Raw genomic sequence first — 22,162 nt, 5'->3', positions numbered from 1 at the left:
GGCTCCATTAAAGCTACAATCTCTAAATCCCACTCAATACATTTTGGCTCAAATAGCTGGCATTTTCTCTGCTTTTTAATTTGCATCATGTGCAACCATTTTTCTAGCCACTGTGATAGCGGATATTAAAAGATGTTTTCCCTGTACTTTTATTCAAATGGGAATTGATACTTGGGGTCTAAGAGGGTAATTGCAGCAATTTTTTTTCATATTATTCACTGCCATAAAATCCAGATGAGGCTTACTATGTCTTCTACGTTAAAAACCATCACAGTATCATACTCTGCTTTGCCCCACTCTCAAATGCTTTATTCAATGAAAACGTCAAGGGGAAATGTGTGAAACAGCTGTAATCATCCCAGGGTAATGAAAACACTGTGTAGTGAGCACTATTAATGGTCAGACCTGTGGGTTTAAAACCATATTTCGAAAAGATACATGCACCCCAATGTTCACAACAACACTATTTACAACAGCCAAGACATGGAAACAACCTAAATGTCCACTGACAGATGAATGGATAAAGAAGATGTGGTACAGATATACAATAGAATACTACTCAGCCATAAAAAAGAATGAAATAATGTCATTTGCAGCAACAGGGATGGACCTAGAGATGATCATACTAAGTGAAGTAAGTCAGACACAGAAAGACAAATATCCTATGATATCACTTATATGCAGAATCTAAAATATGACACAAATGAACTTATCTATGAAACAGACTCACAGACATAGACAACAGACTTGTGGTTGCCAAGGGGGAGGGGGGTGGGGGAGGGAAGGATTGGGAGTTTGGGATTAGCAGATGCAAACTACTATATTGATATACAGGATGGATAAACAACAAGGTCCTACTGTACAGCACAGGGAACTATATTCAACATCCTACGATAAATCATAATGGAAAGGAATATGAAAAAGTATATATATATATACGTATAACTGAATCACTTTGCTGTACATCAGAAATTAACATTGTAAATCAACCATACTTCAATAAAATACATTTTTTAAACCGTGGGATTATCATATTTAGCACAAAAGGAGCACAGTAAATTTTAAGGTATGAATGTCTCAGGTAGGACCCACACTCTTTTAAATTTTAAATTGTCTCTTCTTTTTTGAGATCATTCTGATGCACAGAATTTCCATTTCCCCAGCATAACACAGTCCTGCGATGACTCTCAAAGCCAGGCTTTCTGTCACCTGGCTAGACATTTGAAAAATGCTCTGTTCCTGAACGATAAATCTTCATCCCATTCATAAAGGATGATAATGAAACATATCCCTCTTTTGAGTTTAAAAATACCCCATGGTAAGTGATATTTAACTGGATATTTTACCATGCTATAATCCAATGTCTTTAAAACTAAAAAACAATTTAACTTCTGACATTAAGTACTTCATTTTTTTTTTTTTTTTTTTTTTTTTTTTTTTGCGGTATGTGGGCCTCTCACTGTTGTGGCCTCTCCCATTGCGGAGCACAGGCTCCGGACACACAGGCTCAGTGGCCATGGCTCATGGGCCCAGCCGCTCTGCGGCATGTGGGATCTTCCCGGACCGGGGCATGAACCCGTGTCCCCTGCATCGGCAGGCGGACTCTCAACCACTGTGCCACCAGGGAAGCCCAGTACTTCATTTTTGAGAAATAAAACTATTGGGTTTTTTTTTTTCAACTTGATAAGTATCCCGCTTAAAACTGCCTTAAAAACCAGCAACATTAGACCCTGGATGGAGACAGAGTGTCCAAACCAGAACCACCAGAGAATGAGTCACTACACATTTTGACATCTACCTGAGAGCAAGAAGTGGGCAAGGGAGAAGCTGAGGGTAGGAGAACCAATGCTCTCAGTGAGAGGATGCTTGATTCGTGCCGATGATGTTTCCAGGAAGGATGGGTGTACATATCAGCTCATGTAGGTTCCCACAGGTGATACCTCCCTATAAAACAGCCACCACAAACACAGCAACACCGTGGCTCATCTCAGTGGGCAGCCCTAGACAGCAACACACAAAATTCATTTGAAAGGATGTAAGTAAGGGGAATCTGGCTCAAACCAATTCAAGCGAAGGGCTCCTTCATGGGGAAAGATTTTACAGTGGCGACTGTAACCATGATTGTGGTCATCACGTCTTACCTCTCAAAGTACACCTAAGAAGGGGACAAAATATTTTCCTCATCCTATGAAGGACTGATTGGCTTAATATAAAAAGAATTCTTATAAAACATTAATTAGAAAGTCCAACTGAATGGGAAGATGTGCAAAGGCTGTGAACAAGACATTGAAAACAAAGAAATACAAAGAGCCAATAAATACGTGAAGCATATTCTCAACTTCATTCATAATCATAAAAATAGAAATTAAACAAGATACCATTTCTCTTCTTAAAAAGCACTGGTAAGGGGGAGGATCCCACATGCCACAGAGCGGCTGGGCCCATGAGCCATGGCCGCTGAGCCTGCGCGTCCGAAGCCTGTGCTCGCAATGGGAGAGGTCACAACAGTGAGAGGCCCGCGTACCGCAAAAAAAAAAAAAAAAAAAAAAAAATTACAGAGCCACATTATCTATAGTGTGATTCCACTGTTGTAAAAACTGTTTAGAGTATATATGTTTGCTATGCAAACAGACTCCCCAGAAGAGATACAGTAGCTCCTTGTAGGAGGTATGTTGGAAGGAAGAAAGAGTGGACTTTTTCTTCTGACTTCCTACAAGTCCTATGCTGTGTTTACATGACAATTATGTTGCAATAATTTTTCAAGCCCTCCTCCTCCCAGTGCCAAGATCTGAACTGTGTCAACTGTCAGAGATGACCTCATGGGTCACGTCTGGCTTAATACTGAGGCTCTTGGGAGCAGCAGAGGGGATGGAGGGGTGAGGAGCAGCAGCAGGCTTGGAAAAGTCAGTTTGGCAAAGTTTCACTATGGACAAAAAGCAAAGCCAGTTACTTTTCTCCCGATAACGCATCCAGCTGAGCTGACTGCTTTCCTCCAAGGGAGCAATGTAACCACTGGCTCTATTTCAAGTCGGAGGTCCATCCCATTTTCCATCCCATAAATCATTTTCATGATTTATCTAATGTATTTGTGATTGCCAACCAAATCACTTGCTGTGTAGGCTGAATAATAGCCCAAAGATGTCCAGTCCTAATCCCCAGGACGGTGACTGGGTTAAGCTATATGGCAATGGGGAATTAAGGGTGCTAATCAGCTTAGGGTAGGGAGACTGTCCTAGATTATCTGGGTGGGCCCAATGTAACCACAAGGATCCTTAAAAGTGGCAGAGGAAGGCAGAAGAGAGAAATCACAGGGAGACAGGACTATGGAAGCAGAGTCAAAGAGATGCAAGGTTCCCAGCCCTGAAGATGGAGGAAGGGGCCACAAGCCAAGGAATGCAGGCAGCCTCCAGAAGCTGGAAAAGCCAAGGAAACGGATTCACCCCAGAGCCTCCAGAAAGGAATGCCGTTCTGCTGACACCTGGATTTTAGCCCACGGAGACCCGCATAACACTTCTAATCTACAGAACTGTAAGAGGATAAATTTGTGTCTTTTAGGCTAAGTTTGTGGCCATTTGTTACAGCAGCAATAGGAAACTAATACAACCTACCTGATATTTCCTTTATGTCTCTACACTCCAGACATCCTCTTGTGGGCAAAGCTGGGGTGTGCTGTGAAAATCACCCCACCTGGGCAGCCTGCCTTAGAGATGCCCACTGAATTGGGCCCACCCTGCCAGCTGGCTGGGTGATTTTAGGACTTCCTCAGAGAGAAGCCAGGCAAGACACCTACCTTGCAACAAAACTGCCTTGATAATGCTTAAATCAGCTATACCTGGAGAAGCCCAGTTTGAGTAAGTTATTAATGGAAGCCCTTTGTGAATCAGGCCCCACCGTATAAATATATACATTTGTCATCATTTACACCCACAGTACTCTTTTGGAAGACTACATAAGAGAAATGAATCTCACATGAGGAACCCAGAAGAGCTTAACAACAAATGCTCATAGGGCTTCCTCAACCAACTTCCTATCTACAAACTGGGGTAAGAGAGGCAGGCCAAAGACAATTTGAATAAGACTCTGACTACTGAGTACCTACTATGTGCCAGGCACCGAGATGAACACTGACAATACACCGTCTCATCTAGTTCTCATCACACTTCCATTGGGAAATTACTACGATCATTACCATTGATAATTCGCATGCCCACGTTCTCACAGACAGTAAGTCCAAGAGCTGGGGTCCAGCCGACTCTGTGAGCCTCCACAGCTAGAACTCTAGAGACATCATACTAACCTTCGCATCGAGGGACAGCTTAAACTGACATCTACTCTAGACCAGAATATCCAAGAGAAGAAAGAGAATATCAGCTTCATCCCTATGATCTAGAAATGCAATCATTTAACCTCACCTCTCCAAAATACCCCTGTAGCTTTGAAACACTTTTTTACTGATCTCAAGAGCCAAACTACCTAAAAGAGGATCTCTCACTGTCTTTATTATTGTTTTGTATCTTATGTTCTACCGATTGCTTCTTTAAGGAATCTGTGTTCTAAAAAAATATAAACAAAAAGCTTGCTTTTGTGAGGTGGGCACTCTGATGCTTATAAAGGTCTTCTGTTAAGGCTCAGGAATGAACTGTTATGACATCTGTCCCTACTTTTCTACTCACCTAGTGAAGAACCACTGATCTCACAGAGCAGCATCTAAAACAGACAAGTGTCTTCTCATTCTGGGAATTTCTATGTAAGATCCCATTCTAACTAAGGTTTTTAGCTCTAAAAATGCATCATAATGAAATTAAAAGGCATGTAAACATAAAAGTAGTCCCTTTCTTTTGCTTGCATTTCTTTTCTCACTTCAGTGCAGGAAATTGGTTTCAGTCACTATAAGAAAACCTCACACTCCCCAAAGGAGCTGTTTTCTCCCCAAATTACATGTTTTTTTTTTAAGACAGAACTACAAACTGGCCCTGCATTTTAGTACACAAGCCACTGAAAAGAAGATAGTTGGGATCTGAAACACATTTTCCAAAGAAGAATGTCATTCATGGTGTAGGTCCATTTCCAGAGTAACCCACAAAGCTCTTTCAAACTCAGAATGTGGATTAAATACTATACATTTGCTGTAGGAAGATCTGATACTCTTGCAGTATTACTTTAACTATAAAACGATCAAGTTCTATACATTTCTTATTCTTTTTCAAGGAAAGCAATTCTGATGAGATCAAAGAAAATGTGAAGAGAGATTTGGGGCAATCTGAAGGACATTTCCATGGCTTTAAGGATTGATACACTGTTCTCAGGTTTAATTTCATCTCCAAAAAAGTTATGGTTTCCTTTTCCTCCAAATGGCTGCATTTCTGCCCATCTTCTTATACTTACTTGTGATGAGGTCATTTGCCGGGATTACTGTAGCAAATAAAGAGAGCCACAACTGACATAGGACAGTCCGATATCTCATTAGCTGGCTGCAGATGGTGAATGGCAGAGAAAAGGGGCCCGGGGCTTTGGGGAAGCGATGGCTATGAGTTGTCCTCAGAGGAGAAAGAAGATGGTGGTGACAGGGTGTCACATGACACTTGACTGCACCTGGCACCTCACAAAGCCTACCTGCTTGGCCCCTGCTGCTCTAACATCTGCAGGGGCAAGGAGAGCTTTGGTGTTGGGGTGACTGGGGACAGGATGGACAGCCAGACAGCTGCTGGTAAAGTAAGTTCAAGTATCAGAGGGGCGGTGGTTTGAGCCCTATATCCAGAGGGGGTAAAATCTTTATCAGAACGTAGACAATTTCATTCACACATACACATACCATCTCCATTCTGCTGAGCTGCTCATCTATCACCATTACCAAAAAATTTAAAATTTACAATTATAATATAGCACAGAGGCAGCCCCTGCACCGCACAGCCCCATAATCCATCTACAAAACTCAATCCACATTGCAAAAGGGATCCAAGAACTCACTGATTAATTCAGGCAGAGCCCGAAGTACATGTGAGAAAAGATTTTCCTCTTTTCTTCCATAACATTCTTTCCCCAAGATCATAAATCTCTGAGCATCGACTTCACATATCTGGAAAGTGAACAGCATCTGAGAGAGCATATAAATCACCTCAAGAAGAGTTATTCATTGTGGGCAAATAAAAATGTAAGCCGGGCAGATGGTGAAGAGCTCGTTTCTACTGGTAGTATCCCATGGGGCGAGGCAGGCTAGGGGGAAAGCAGACAGCGTTGTGAAATTTGGGGCCACAGTGATAGGGAGAGAATAAATACCCCAAACAACAGGACACTAAAAATTATCCTACCACATGGCTACAATCTCTTCAACTCTTCGCCAATGCTTCAGATCTGACCTTCTCCCTCTATGGCCAAAGGACTGATATCAGGGCAAAGAGAAGAGGAGGAGGAGGAGGAGAGGGGGTTGGGGGGAGGGAAAACCCATACTAAACACTGCAGTGCTTTAAGCCCTCTTCATTCACCAGTTTCAAAGTGCTTAATCCTTTGGGGACTGCGGCGGGCTAGAAGAGATTATACCACCTGGTGCTGATTTTTTTTCATATGGCTCCAGCTCACTACTGGCAAATCCAAGATGGCTGTGTCCCCAACACTCTGCTGGGTGTTTATGTCACAAAGCCACAGTGGCCTGGGGGGAGGGGAGGAAAGGGAGGCAACACAGCGACCACCCCCAAGGCTCCCCGAAGACTGGCTTGTTCTAGGGTTGAACCCACTGGAAGCCCCAGACACACCCTACTGGCCCCTGAGCAGGTGTGATTGGGGACCTATGACTATACTCCACCTCACTCTTATAAAAGCAACACCAGCCAAGAAAACAAAACTTTATTATCACCCACAAAAAGGGATACAAGAAAAAAGGAAAAGGAATGAAGGGAGGAACAAGTCGTTGAAAAAAGTAGTAAAAATTGAAATGAATCCCCCAAAGCTGCACAGGAAATGACACTGTTGTGCCTCTGAGATCTCATTAATGTGGCCAGAAACCAAGTTCAAGAAGCCCTTGAAAAATGCACACAGAGCTTAGGTTTGTGTGTGATGGTTATGTTTGCTGTCAATTTGTTAAGAAGAGAAGAGGGCAGAAAAACGCTCTTTTTGACAGACAGGAGCTCTCAGCCATGGGAGGAGAGATTGTTCTCAGCAATCACAGCCTGTGAGAACACCGCAGAAATATGTCTCCAATGCCGTGATGCCAGATGCCACAGATGGTCATCTTAACTACCACGGCCTGCAGCCACAGACAACCAGCACCTCCATGGTGCTGGCAAATTAACCTGGAAACATCACGTGGCTAAAAACCATTTCTCCTGCTTCTAATCTCAAGTTATAAAAAAAAATAACTATTGTGAAAAATGCACAGAGTTAATAAGCTGAGTGTCTTAGCTCAGGCTAACAAAATACCATAGACTGGGTGGTTTAAGCAACAGGAGTTTATTTCCTCACAGTTCTAGAGGCTGGAAGTCCTGGATCAGGGGGCTAGCATGGCTGGGTTCTGGTGAGAGCTCTCTTCCTGGTTTGCAGACGGCTGCCTTCTGCTGTGCCCTCACAGGGTGGAAAGTGAGAGAGAGATCTATCTCCTTCTTCCTTCCAAGACTACAGTCTTATTGGATTAGGGGCCCACCCTTAAGACCTCATTTAACCTTAATTGCCTCCTAAAGACCCTAACTCTCAGATACAGTCCTATTAGGGGTTAGGGCTTCAACATATGAATTTGCAGGGAGGTGAGTATATGATTCATCTCATAGTACTGAGCTATGAAAATCTGCTAAACTAAGGAGTTCTCCATTCCTTGTCCATCACATAGTAGCACAATGAATGTTTGATGAATGAACAAATAACTGAGAAGATGAATAATTACTATCTTACTATACTGGGAACACAGAGCAAACTTATGAGAGAGCAGTCTATTTTCAAGCACAAGCAACAACCTGGATCCTTCTGATTTCTAAGTCTCGAGGGTCTGGTAGCCAGGAGGTGTCTCTTCTATATTTGCACAGTGGATGGACTGTTTTCTCTCCAAACCAACAGCCAGAAGAGGAGAAGAAAAAACCCAGATGATTAAAAGCCACTCCCCATTCCATAATGTCAAAACCTAAATGGAATGCCCTCTGTGGATCTTCTGAAAAGGTTATAATAAGAGTTCCACACATCACCACCACCATCTAGTACCTGTTGGATAGGTCAAGGCCAATGACCAGAAATGGACTAATTAGTAAGAAAGCCTTCTGACTAGGGAGGTCCAGGACACTGGCCATCAATGAATCACTTGTCACAGCAGCACACATAACTCACCTGCCACTCAACAGGTTAGACTTACCCCTAGGAAAGAGTGAGGGACAGAGATGAGGACGGGGAGAAGGATGCCCTCAGGCTATGAATAGTACAGATGGACTTTATCATTCACGTTCATTCATTCATCACATATTTACAGTGTCTACTATGCCCACGGTGCTTTCCTAAATATTTTGGAGTCTTCAATGAGGGATCAGAGAGAGGTCTACACTCAAAAAATTTGGCCTATGAGATGAAACAGTTGGGCTAGAAAAGTCCTTTTTTTCCTGGATTGGGATCTGGGAATCTGTAATTTTTTAAAATTTTTATTGGAGTATAGCTGATTTACAATGTTGTGCTACTTTCTGCTGTACAGCAAAGTGACTCAGTTATACATATACACATACCTACTCTTTTTTAGATTCTTTTCCCACATAGGTCTTTACAGAGTATTGGGTAGAGTTCCCTGTACTATACAGTAGGTCCTTAATAGTTACCTATTTTAGATATAGTAGTGTGTATGTGTCAGTCCCAATCTCCCAATTTATCCCTCCCCACTAGAAAAGTCCTATGGAAACTGAAGATGAGCACTGCAGGAAGAAAACCTGCTTGGGGCAGGTATGGGGGTCCAGCCATACTCTCTGTTATTCCCCAAGGCTAATGGGGACCCAATGTGGGTCCCCCTAGGACTCGAGATCCCTGTGATTTAGTACCCTCCTCCAAAGCCATGGAGGGTGACTCTGATAACTCTAAAGCAGTCATGGAAACCCAGTTGCTGGGTCTTGGGGGGGATCTAGTTCTGGTTATGAGATAACAAGAAAAGTGTGCCGGGGACTTCCCTTCCCACACAGAGCATCTTGGGAAGAGCTCTCATCTTGTCCCACGTTCTAAAAGAATGTTGTGAGCAGGTGATGCTTGGGACTGTAGCTGGCATGCTGCCACCATGACAAGCATGGGGATGAAAAGCCAACAGCAAGAAGAATGGAAGAAACCGGTTTTTCATTTTTTTTTTAAGAAAGAAGTAATCAATTTTTTGTGTGATTAAAAAGCACGTGAGATCTACCCTCTTAACAAATATGGAAATGCGTAGTACAGTAGTGTTAGCTACACGCACATGGCTGCCCAGCAGACCGCCAGAACCCTTCATCTTGCACAACTGAAAACTCTCCACTCACTGGATAGCAACTCCCCATACCCCTCCCCACTGCCCTGGCCACCACCATTCTACTTCCTGTTTCTATCAGTTTGACAACTTTAGATACTTCCTATAAGTGGAATCATGCAGTATTTGTCCTTCTATGACTGGCTTATTTCACTTATTATAATGTTTCTAAAGGTTCATTCCTTTTTTAAGGCTGAATAACCATCCATCATATCATCTATATGCCATATTTTCTTCATTCATTCATCCATTTAGGTTGTTTCCACCTCTTGGCTATTAGGAACAAAGCTGCAATGAACCCTGGGGTGCAAATATCTCAAGAACCTTATTTCGATTCTTTTGGATAAATACACACAAGTGGAACTGCTGGATCATATGGTAGTTCTAGTTTTAATTTTTTTCAGGAACTGCATACCATTTTCCAAGAGCCTGTATCTTTGAGGCCATCAGGAGTGGCTGCAACAACCCATGGCCACTCACTGGCAGAAGTCTTACTGTGTGAGAAAATTAAATGTAGTTATTGCTTGAGCTTCTAACTGTTGGGTTCTCTGTTATTTGCAGCTGAAAGAATCCTCCTGGACACAGGAGATGGTGTGGTATATACAGAAGGGCACTGGCTGGGGAGAAAGGAAGTCTAGATGTCCATCCTGCCTTTACCACTGACCAGTTCTGTGACTCTTGGCAAGTCAGTCAGTCACTCCAGTTTGGGGAGTGGCCACTGGACCCCTAAAGACTATTCTAAGATGTAGTGACTCAAAGGCCATGGCTCAAAGAGAAAAAACATCTGTCCTACAGGATCTGGGAAGAAGAGGCAATCAAACTCTCTAATGACAGGATGGGGAGTGGGGTAGAAAGGGGCTAATCATATCACCCACGACCTTACTTGTTACAAAGTCCAAATGTGATCGACAACATTTCCTACGTAGCAACCATTAACTTTGTGGAGCTATCACAGAATTCACTAAATTGATTTTCAACCATTATAAGGATGTGTTAGCTGACCCACTCCATGGTCAAACAGCTGACAACAAATACATGTCAAATATTTTGAACAAATCAGTAAGGTTGAAAATGTGTGTTAAAAGAATTATCCAGGGCTTCCCTGGTGGTGCAGCGGTTGAGAGTCCGCCTGCCAATGCAGGGGACACGGATTCGTGTCCCAGTCTGGGAAGGTCCCACATGCCGCAGAGCGGCTGGGCCTGTGAGCCATGGCCACTAGCCTGTGCGTCCGGAGCCTGTGCTCCGCAACAGGAGAGGCCACAACAGTGGGAGGCCCGTGCACCGCAAAAAAAAAAAAAAAAAAAAAAGAATTATCCAAAGGATCAAAACAGCATATTACCTTATCTTGAAAAACTCTATCACCATCCCATGCCTGACACTTAATGCTCAGTTAACATCTACCTATACACTGATGTATTGTGGAGATGAAGAATAAAAAGGATCAAAATGGGTTGAGATTACACTGGTCAGGCTTCAACTTGAATGTCAGAGGATTTCAAAACTAATAACTTTATATGTGGTTAAGTGGTTCAAAAGTTCAGTGCTAAAGATGACAATTCAACCAAGAGCATGAAAATTCTTCTTGAGGCAAAATTCAGCTAAATCTTTATATCTGTCTCTTTCCCTTATTTGTAAAACAATGCCCTCCCTTGGGGAAGTGGGGATTTTGACACACTAACTTGAAAATTAAATTCTGCAGTTTTCTGACCAAAGCCCACTGGCTAATTTACATGTTGATCGAGTCCTTAGTACTTAGGGACATTATGAGAAGTCCTTCTGAACCTGCTAGATTTGGGGAGTGTAGGTCATGTGGTGTCTTGATGGCACTACTGCCACTGCGAGGCAGACAATTCACCAGGCAAAGTTTTCTCATGAAACAGTCAACCCAGGGGTTGACAGGAGCTGACGGTGTACTCCTGAGACACGGGCTTCAAGACCCCCAGCTGAAGGTCCCCAGTGGAGAGGGATTAACAGGACTGACTCTCCATCTTTTCCCTCGAGGCCAGGGGTCGGTGTCCGGGCACCTAATAACTGCCTCCAACAATTAACACAGCATACATTATGCTAAACAAAGAAAGCCAGGCTCATGTGTACACACTGCATGATTCCATTTATATGGCATTCTGGAAAAGACAAGACTACGTGGACAGAAAACAGATGAGCGCTTGCCAGGGGCTAGGGGAGGAGTTAAACACAAAGGAACACAAGGGAATCTTGGAAAGCGATGGAACTGTTGTAACAGATCAAAGTTCAGAAGTGATAAAATTGCATCTTAAAGGAGTGAATTTCATTATTTATGAATTTACCTCAATAAACCTGACTTTTACCACAAATTAGGGTTTCTGTCTCTCAGGAACAGCCTCCAGAAAGGTGGGTAAACATGGTGACATGTGAGCTGCCACTGAGGACTGTCCCCATGCCACCCACTGCTTCCCTATGCCAACAGCCCAACCAGTCAGGATCCAGGGCCAGGAACGGAAACCACTCCAGGTATTTCAATCAGGAAGGGATTTGATATGGGAATTAGATGCTTACAGCATCACTGGTCTGGCAGAAGGCCAGAACAGAAGGCCCCCTTAGACTTTTTCATGCAAGGACACACCACTGCAGGTATCCTTGATCCAAGTGTCGGGATGCTGCCGGCGCCGCGGCCACAACAGCCTCTCCTGCCAACGCAGGGGGACTGAGGCCCCAGAACAACGAGTCTGGCCACTGCACCTGCCTCTAAATACTCACATCCCCTTGACCCTGTCCGCCAGCAGCAACAGAAGAAGGAACCTGGTCCAGGCCTCAGCTTCCAACTCTCACACAAATGCACTGAGGAAACCGTCATGCATTTAGCAACCTCCCTGTGAAAAAGTATGCGACGTGGACTTGCGTTGGTAGGTTTCCAATCTGGAGGGTGGGTGAAGGTCAAGAGCGCCAGGCCCAGTACTTCATCTCCCCAGTCACCATTCCTCCTGTCCTAAAACAAGGCACTCTTTGACAAAGAAAGCACCACCAAAACGCTTTTCTGTCTAAACTTACATTTCAAACCATGCTGAGAGAGAGTTGAAATACTGTTCTCCTAACGGGGAAACCAAGATCCTAACTCACTTCATTATGGAAGAATATTTCATTTTCACATTTAGTGGGTCCCAGCCCCAGCCGAATAAAATTTTGAGATCACTGCATTTGATAACAGAGCCGACCACAATTCTCTTGTAACACACATATTAAAAACACGCTGCTCTTCTGAGTTCTATTCTGTCGAGAATGAAACAGACTAAGCTTGAAAATGCATTCATTTTTCCAGGTATCTGTAAGTTGTTTTATGGTAAGCCAGAACCAGTGGAGGGGAGTGTAACATTGTGATTTATGGTAAGAAATATATATTTGCTTTTTTGTCCCTATTTCCAGCACAGAGTTCCTAAAACCCTTGGAATTTCCTAAGAGATGAAAGCTTTAAGGTGTCTTTTGTTATGTTAACGAATGACTTTTGCAGTGCCCCTAAGGATGGGAGATGGTTGCCAGTGGAGCCAACCCCAGTTATTAGAGGGTTGGAGCTTTGAGTCCTACCCCTGACCTCCGGGGAGGGGAGAGGGCCTGGAGGGTAAATCACCAGTGGCCAAAAATTTAACCAATCATGCCTATGTAATGAAGCCTCCTTAAAAACCCTAAAGAACAGGGTTCAGAGAGCTTCACGGTTGGTGGGGAGAGTGGTGCACTCGGAGAGGGCAGGAGGGCACGGAAGCTCCGAGCTCCTTCCCACAGACCTTGCTGTATGCATCTCTTCCTTCTGTTCCTGAATTACATCCTTTTGTAACAAACTGGTAGATGTTTCTCTGAGTTCTGTGAGCCACCCTAGCGAATTAATCAAGCCTGAGGAAGAGGACATGGGAACCTCCAATCCACAGCCGGTTGGTCAGAAGCACAGGTGACAACTGGATCTATGACTGGCGTCTGAAGTTGATGGGGTGCTCGGTCTTGCAGGACTGAGCCCTTCACCTGTGAGATCTGATGCTCCTTCCAGGTGGACAATATCAGAATTGAGTTGAATTGTAGGATACCCAGTCTATGTCTGATGGGAATTGGATGGAGTTAATTGCTGGATGGCATTAAAAAATATATATACATTAGAATGCAGTACGTTTTATACCCTAATTTATGCTCCTAAAGACCTAATATGATCAAAACAAAAAGCCAGAAAAAAATATTTGGCTAAAGTACCACAATAACTACAATTCCTAGTCTCCCAATGATCACTCACATAGTAACTACATTCTCCACATCAAAAGGGATAAGAAGGGCTTCCCTGGTGGTGCAGTGGTTGAGAGTCCGCCTGCCAATGCAGGGGACATGGGTTCGTGCCCCGGTCTGGGAAGATCCCACATGCCGCGGAGCAGCTGGGCCCGTGAGCCATGGCCGCTGAGCCTGCGCGTCCGGAGCCTGTGCTCCGCAACGGGAGAGGCCACAACAGTGAGAGGCCTGCGTACTGCAAAAAAAAAAAAAAAAAAAAAAAAAAGGGATAAGAAACCTTCTCATAAGGAATTTCACTTCATTCCTTCTTGGGTTATTTCTCCGAATTGTACAAAAGGGAGGCAATGGAAACATTTTCCTTTTTCTGACAAGAAAACTATTGGGTGGCTATGGCTAGCTTCTTCAACTGTTACAACAAAAAAAAAAAAAAAAAAAAAAAGTGACAAAGCACAATGGCCTAAAATAAAAACAGTGTCCAACCAACACTAGCTGTTTGGGTTATGAGAATCATCTACCAGAGTTGTCACTGGAAAAAATGAAGGACGTCTTTGCAAAAGAGCTCTAATCCTTCCTTCTCATAAAACATTCACCCCGCATCACACCCCATAAGCCTCTCACTGCTGCAAGGGAGTACCAGAGAATATCTCCTATCACTCTGACAAAAGGAATAAGAGCAAAAACGACAATCAGAAATTAATGACTGTTCCTAACTTAAAAGCTCTCCCTAGTTCTTCTCCTTCAAAGTATTTTTTAAAAGTTCAACTTGGGAGCTACTTATTTCGTATGGACAATGATATACTATCTTCTGCCAATGCTACTGACTGGCAAAGCAAAATGGGCAATAATTTTATGTAAAAAGAACAGACCTCTCAAACTTCTGGGTTAGAAAAAACACCCACAGGAAAGGCAGAACGTACACTAGGAAGGACTCAGAATAGGGAAGATCAGCAACCCTAATACTAAGCTTATCAGGTTACTAAGTAGACATTTCTCCAAAGACATACAGACGGCCAACAGGCACGTGAAAAGATGCTCAACATCACTAATCATTAGAGAAATGCAAATCAAAACTACAGTGAGGTATCACCTCACACCAGTCAGAATGGCCATCATCAAAAACTACAAACAATAAATGCTGGAGAGAGCACGGAGAAAAGGGAACCCTCTTGTACTGTTGATGGGAATGTAAATCGGGGCAGCCACTATTGGGAATAGTAAGGAGGGTCCTCAGAAAACTAAAATTAGAGCTACCATAGGAACCAGCAATCCCAATCCTGGGCATATATCTAGACACAACTCTGATTCAAAAAAATACAGGCAACCCTATGTTCATAGCCCCACTATTCACAATAGCCACGACATGGAAGCAACCTAAATGTCCATCAACAGATGAATGGATAAAGAAGATGTGGTGCATGTATACAATGGAATACTACTTAGCCATATAAAGGAACGAAATAATGCCATTTGCAGCAACGTGGATGCAACTAGAGACTATCATACTAAGTGGAACAAATCAGAAAGAGAAAGACAAACACCATATGATATCACTTATATGTGGAATCTAAAATATGACACAAATGAACCTATCTATGCAGACTCACAGACATAGAGAACAGACTTGTACTTGCCGGGGGGAGGGGGGTTAGGAGAGGGATGGAGTGGGAGGTTGGGGGTAGCAGGTGTAAGCTTTTATGTATGGAATGGATAAGTAACAAGGTCCTACTGTATAGCACAGGGAACTGTATTCAATATCCTGTGATAAACCATAATGGGAAAGAACATTTAATAATTATATATATGTGTAACTAAATCACTTTGCTGCACAGTACAAATTAACACATTATAAATCAACTACACTTAAGTAAATAAATAATCATTTTTTAAATAAAAAGCTTATTAGGTGACAGCCTCTGTTAGGGTTTCCCTGTGATGCTGCTGGGGATGAGGATCTAAACAGTTATTTCTAAAGATCTAAGAACTTCTCTTTTAATTTCTTTCTAGAGCAAGATTTAGGTATGTGTATTATGGTGTGAACTCCTAAAGGTTCTTTTCCAACAGAATGGAGGTGATTGGAATTCTCAACCCCTTAGCAGCTAAGCACGACCTCCTCAAATGTGACCCCACCCAAGGCTCTCAAAAGAGCTACCTGACAGCAAGCTGCGACATCTTCTCAGTTGCCAACTTGCCTTGCGAGGCACCCACACGTCAGCTACAAGTGTTTTCCCCCTGAAACTCGGTGTACAGGCAGAGGCAAATACCTTTCAAAATCTCACATCCCCTATCGTTTCATACCCTGCAAAGTCACCTTACAGATGCTGATGAAATACTTGCAGGCAGGCCGATCCTGCTTCTGGAAGACCTAAGCCCTCAGGCGGCCCTCGGAGAATAGAATCACGTGAAGCTTGGAGAAACATTTCAATGGATAACCAAGACCATTTGACTGAAGAAGCTGCCTTGGGGCTTGCAACCTTACAAAATAGATTTTGCTCCACAATTTTCAGGCTAAAGTGATTTCAATTCAAATGAAGAACCACCTCTAACACATGGTTAAAGCAGGTCCCAGCCCAGTTCACGAGATCATGTCAACAGGACACATGCATCCAAAGAAAGAGAAAAAGCAGAAATTCACTCATGACACCCAGGGAAATTGACAAAATGCAGGCTGCATTTGGCTTCCCTCCAGCTGCCACTTAGAGGTGCAGTTAGTCACGGAGATTGCGTGGGCAGATGACTGGGTCCAGGGAGCCTGTGGGGGCCTGGCTAGCCCCTAAGGTCTGCAGGGCTGCTCCTCCCTGGACCTGGGCTAGTGCAACGCCTAGAAGAGTCCCAGCCACTGCCCCTGGGCTGGCCCGGTTTTGTAGCATGCGGGGATCAAGCATGGGAGGAAGGAGCTCATGTTATTAGCACAACCACACAAAGAAGCCAATATTCAGGGGAGCGACATAATATATTGTAACCACTCCCATCACGTCAACAGGCGTCACATTAGTGGGTGTGTTAGAGTTTCTCCCACGTGACGTGAAAACGACTTCCATTTCAATGAAAATAGGAGATTCCCCATCAGTTGGATCACAGTTCGCCCACGGCAGCTGCCAGGCACAAGAGCAGGAGCGCCAGGCGTGCACGGAGCTGATTTTGTCTCCCTGGGCAATGCTTCCATTTTATAATTTGTCTCCTCTTAAAACCCAGCGGTGAGCAAGTTACAAATATAATTACTCTACTTCTGAACAAGCGCTAACACAAGCCATGAAAGGTGCGAAGAGAGGCTGGCGAGCTTACCTCTGGCTCTGGCGGGCAGGTTTGTTCATCCTCCACGGAGTTGGGTAAAATGGCCCAGGTTATGCTGGCGCTGGCCGATGGCAAAGAGCCAAGTGTCCCATTTTTCAGCTGCTCTGTGGAGTGTGACTTAGGCCCGTGCCATCCCAGGATGCTTTCTGAAATAAAGACCTAGAATGATGCCAAGTATTTTCCAAATCCAACATTTAGAGCTCAAGAAATAGCCATACCATGCTGTTGAAGAAACCCAACTTGAAGTGGGTCCAATTTTAAGTGGACCATAGTGGATTTAAGCTGATTCAGTGGATTTAAGTGTAGATTCAGGTCACCTATTTATAAACAAGTTTCTGCATAATGACCATGGGCTGTCTCTCTCCCTGTCCCTGGACAAAAATAATTCGCATGTGCCGTGCTTCCTTGAGGGTGTTTTTCTTATTTTTTTTAACTTTTCAAAAATACTTATAAATATTTACAATAAAAAGCAAAAGTCAAATTGTATCGGGTATGGGCTGCTCAAAATGCAGTCTGAATGCCCACTGACATGATGACCACAGCTGAGAAAAGACGCCTGCAGTGTGATCACGCCATGTGTGATTGGCCATTAGATGTGGCCAAAGTCCATTCGGGTGGCAGAAGTCAGGAAGCCACATCATGGACGGACATGGGCATGGAGGATGGATGCGGTCGTGCCATTCTAGCTACCATATTGCTGTTAATAAAGCTTTTTTCTTTTTTCTTTTTTTATTTGGCCACGCCACACGGCTTTTGGGATCTGTTTCCCAACCAGGGATCAAACCCAGGCCCTTAGCCGTGAACATGCAGAGTCCTAACCACTGGACCACCAGGGAATTCCTTATAAAGCATTTTAAAAATTTTCCCTCAACCCTTGGGAACAACAAAAAAAACCTTCTAACTCTAATACTGATCTTTCCAAGAGTAATGGGTTATTACAGAATAGTTGTATATATGCTTGCTAAAGGGGACAGGAGTGATCAGAGGTAGATTTCTTTACCCTGTAGCAATTCTGCCATTAGAAAAAAAATAGGCCTCAAACTCAGCTGAATCTGGCGCTTCTGTTCTCAGCGTGAGCACAGGAGTGAGTGATGAAGGAAAGGTGGGCTCAAGTGCAGACAACCTCACGTGAACTAGAACTCAGCCGCCCTTCAGCACCTCAGATGCTGCCTGGCATCTCCTCATTCTCTCCCGGCTGCTCACAATGCTCAAGCGAGGCTGTTTTGTTTTTTTTTCTTCCCATTCTTCAAAGAGACGAGAGCCTTTGTGTGTGCTGTTTCCCTGCTCAGACTGTCATCCTCTAGTTCCTCTACCTGGGGGAGGAGATCTCCTGAGTAGATCCAGGGGTCGGCTCAACGATCACGCGCTCAGAAAGGCCCTGGGGGACTTCGCTGGCCAAAGCAGCACCCCAGAGGCACCCCCTGTCCCAGCTGTCGGTTTACTGTCTTATGGCTCTTAGCACTCTCTGAACTCACCCTGTTCATTCGTTTATTGTCTGCCTTCCTCTTCTCCCTAGAACATCAGCTCCTTAAAAACAGGGACAATACTGCCCTTGCTCACTGCTGTATCACCAGAACCTAGAACAGGGTCTGGCAAGGAGTGTGAGCTCCTTAAATCTGTGCTGAATGAATGGATGACCATTAAGACTTTCAGAGATGGTCAATTTCAAGAAGAGTGTATGTTTCAAAAAGCCTGTATGTCCCTGGTGGAGAAGGGCTGGGGACAAAGTGGGGAAAAGGGGGTGGGGGGAAGAGTTATTTAATGGATATAGAGGTTCAGTTTTGCAAGATGAAAAGGTTTCTGGAGATTGGTTGTACAATAATATGAATGTGTTTAACACTACTGAGTTGTATACTTTAAAATGGTTAGGAACCCCAATTTTTATTTTTTTGAATTTTATTTTTTTATACAGCAGGTTCTTATTAGTCACCCATTTTATACACATCAGTGTATACATGTCAATCTCAATCTCCCAATTCATCACACCACCACTTCCACGCCCCACTGCTCTCCCCCCTTGGTGTCCATACGTTTGTTTTCTACATCTGTGTCTCAATTTCTGCCCTGCAAACCGGTTCATCTGTACCATTTTTCTAGGTTACACGTACATGCGTTAATATACAATATTTGTTTTTCTCTTTCTGACTTACTTCGCTCTGTATGACAGTCTCTAGATCAATCCACGTCTCTACAAATGACCCAATTTCATTCCATTTTATGGCTGAGTAATATTCCACTGTATATATGTACCACATCTTCTTTATCCATTTGTCTGTCGATGGGCATTTAGGCTACTTCCATGACCTGGCTATTGTAAATAGTGCTGCAGTGAACATTGGGGTGCATGTATCTTTCTGATTTATGGTTTTCTCTGGGTATATGCCCAGTAGTGGGATTGCTGGGTCATATGGTAAATCTATTTTTAGTTTCTTAGGAACCTCCATACTGTTCTCCATAGTGGCTGTATCAATTTACATTCCCACCAACAGTGCAAGAGGGTTCCCTTTTCTCCACACCCTCTCCAGCATTTGTGGTTTGTAGATTTTCTGATGATGCCCAGCCTAACTGGTGTGAGGTGATACCTCATTGTACTTTTGATTTGCATTTCTCTAACAATTAGTGATGCTGAGCAGCTTTTCATGTGCTTCTTGCCCATCTATATGTCTTCTGTAGAGAAATGTCTATTTAGGTCTTCTGCCAATTTTTGGATTGGGTTGTTTGTAGTTTTGATATTGAGCTGCATGAGCTGTTTATAAACTTTGGAGATTAATCCTTTGTCTGTTGATTCATTTGCAAATATTTTCTCCCATTTTGAGGGCTGTCTTTTTGTCCTGTTTATGGTTTCCTTTGCTGTGCAAAAGATTTAAGTTTCATTAGGTCCCATTTGTTTATTTTTGTTTTTATTTCCATTACCCTACGAGGTGGATCAAAAAAGATCTTGCTGTGATTTATGTCAAAGAGTATTCTGCCTATGTTTTCCTCTAAGAGTTTTATAGTGTCCGGTCTTACATTTAGGTCTCGAATCCATTTTGAGTTCGTTTTTCTGTATGGTGTTGGGAAGTGTTCTAATTTCATTCTTTTACATGTAGCTGTCCCGTTTTCCCAGCACCACTTATTGAAGAGACTGTCTTTTCTCCATTGTATATCCTTGCGTCCTTTGTCATAGATTAGTTGACCATAGGTGTGTGGGTTTATCTCTGGGCTTTCTACCTTGTTCCACCGATCTATATTTCTGTTTTTGTGCCGGTACCATATTGTCTTGATTACTGTTGCTTTGTAGTATAGTCTGAAGTCAGGGAGTCTGATTCCTCCAGCTCCATTTCTTTCCCTCAAGACTGCTTTGGCTATTCGGGGTCTTTTGTTTCTCCATACAAATTTTAAGATTTTTTGTTCTGGTTCCATAAAAAATGCCATTGGTAATTTGATAGGGATTGCACTGAATCTGTAGATTGCTTTGGGTAGTATAGTCATTTTCACAATATTGATTCTTCCAATCCAAGAACATGGTATATCTCTCCATCTGTTTGTATCATCTTTAATTTCTTTCATCAGTGTCTTATAGTTTTCTGCATACAGGTCTTTTGTCTCCCTAGGTAGGTTTTTTCCCAGGTATTTTATTCTTTTTGTTGCAAGGGTAAATGGGAGTGCTTCCTTAATTTCTCTTTCAGATTTTTCATCACTAGTGTATAGGAATGCAAGAGATTTCTGTGTATTTTTTTTGTACCCTGCAACCAAATTCATTGATTAGCTCTAGTAGTTTTCTGGTGGCATCTTTAGGATTCTCTATGTCATCTGCCTATCAGATGTCTTCTGTAACATGTCATCTGCAAACAGTGACAGTTTTACTTCTTCTTTTCAGTTTGTATTCCTTTTATTTCTTTCTTCTCTGACTGCTGTGGCTGGGACTTCCAAAACTATGTTGAATAAGAATGGGGAGAGTGGACATCCTTGACTTGTTCCTGATCTTAGAGGAAATGCTTTCAGTTTTTCACCATTGAGAATGATGTCTGCTGTGGGTTTGTCATATATGGCCTTTATTATGTTGAGGTAGGTTCCCTCAATGACCACTTTCTGGAGAGTCTTTATCATAAATGGGTGTTGAATTTTGTCAAAAGTTTTTTCTGCATCTATTGAGATGATCATATGGTTTTTCTTCTTCAAGTTGTTAATATGGTGTATCACATTGATTTATTTGTGTATATTGAAGAATCCTTGCATCCCTGGGATAAATCCCACTTGATCATGGTGTATGATCCTTTTAATGTGTTGTTCGATTCTGTTTGCTAGTATTTTGTTGAGGATTTCTGCATCTATATTCATGAGTGATATTGGTCTGTAACATTCTTTTTTTGTAGTGTATTTGTCTGGTTTTGGTATCAGGGTGATGGTGGCCTCATAGAATGAGTTTGGGAGTGTTCCTTCCTCTGCAATTTTTTGGAAGAGTTTGAGACGGATGGGTGTTAGCTCTTCTCTAAATGTTTGATAGAATTCACCTGTGAAGCCATCTGGTCCTGGACTTTTGTTTGTTAGAAGATGTTTAATCACAGTTTCAATTACATTACTTGTGATTAGTCTGTTCGTTTTTTCTATTTCTTCCTGGTTCAGTCTTGGAAGGTTATACCTTTCTAAGAATTTGTCCATTTCTTCCAGGTTGTCCATTTTATTGGCATAGAGTTGCTTGTAGTAGTCCCTTATGATGCTTTGTATTTATGCAGTGTCCACTGTAACTTCTCCTTTTTCATTTCTAATTTTATTGATTTGAGTCCTCTCCCTCTTTTTCTTGATGAGTCTGGCTAATGATTTATCAATTTTGTTTACCTCCTCAAAGAACCAGCTTTTAGTTTTATTGATCTTTGCTATTGTTTTCTTTGTTTCTATTTCATTTATTTCTGCTCTGATCTTCATGATTTCTTTCCTTCTGCTAACTTTGGGTTTTGTTTGTTCTTCTTTCTCTAGCTCCTTTAGGTGTAAGGTTAGATTGTTTATTTGAGACTTTTCTTCTTTTTGAGTTAGGCTTGTATAGCTATAAACTTCCCTCTTAGAAATGCTTTTGCTGCATCCCATAGGTTTTGGATCATTGTGTTTTCATTGTCATTTGTCTCTAGGTATTTTTTGATTTCCTCTTTGATCTCCTCAGTGATCTCTTGGTTATTTAATAACGTATTGTTTAGCCTCCATGTGTTTGTG

The 22,162-nt window shown here is 42.7% G+C and overlaps 1 protein-coding gene across 2 annotated transcripts in view; it reads right to left on the bottom strand.

Annotated features, from left to right (window-relative positions):
- The window catches only part of OSBPL10 (oxysterol binding protein like 10), a 289,059-nt gene that overhangs the window by 48,977 nt on the left and 217,920 nt on the right, over positions 1-22,162 (bottom strand). For both annotated transcript variants that reach the window (XM_082637543.1, XM_082637544.1), the window contains one exon: positions 16,967-17,121. In XM_082637543.1, coding sequence (XP_082493669.1) covers positions 16,967-17,121 — 155 coding nt within the window. The remainder of the gene's footprint in view (positions 1-16,966; positions 17,122-22,162) is intronic.

This window comes from Mesoplodon mirus (genome assembly GCF_964341445.2).
Source record: "Mesoplodon mirus genome assembly, chromosome: 12".
NCBI classification, from domain to species: Eukaryota; Metazoa; Chordata; class Mammalia; order Artiodactyla; family Ziphiidae; genus Mesoplodon; species Mesoplodon mirus.
The sequence above is the reverse complement of the archived record's forward strand: the minus strand, read 5'-3'. Positions and strand labels throughout refer to the sequence as shown.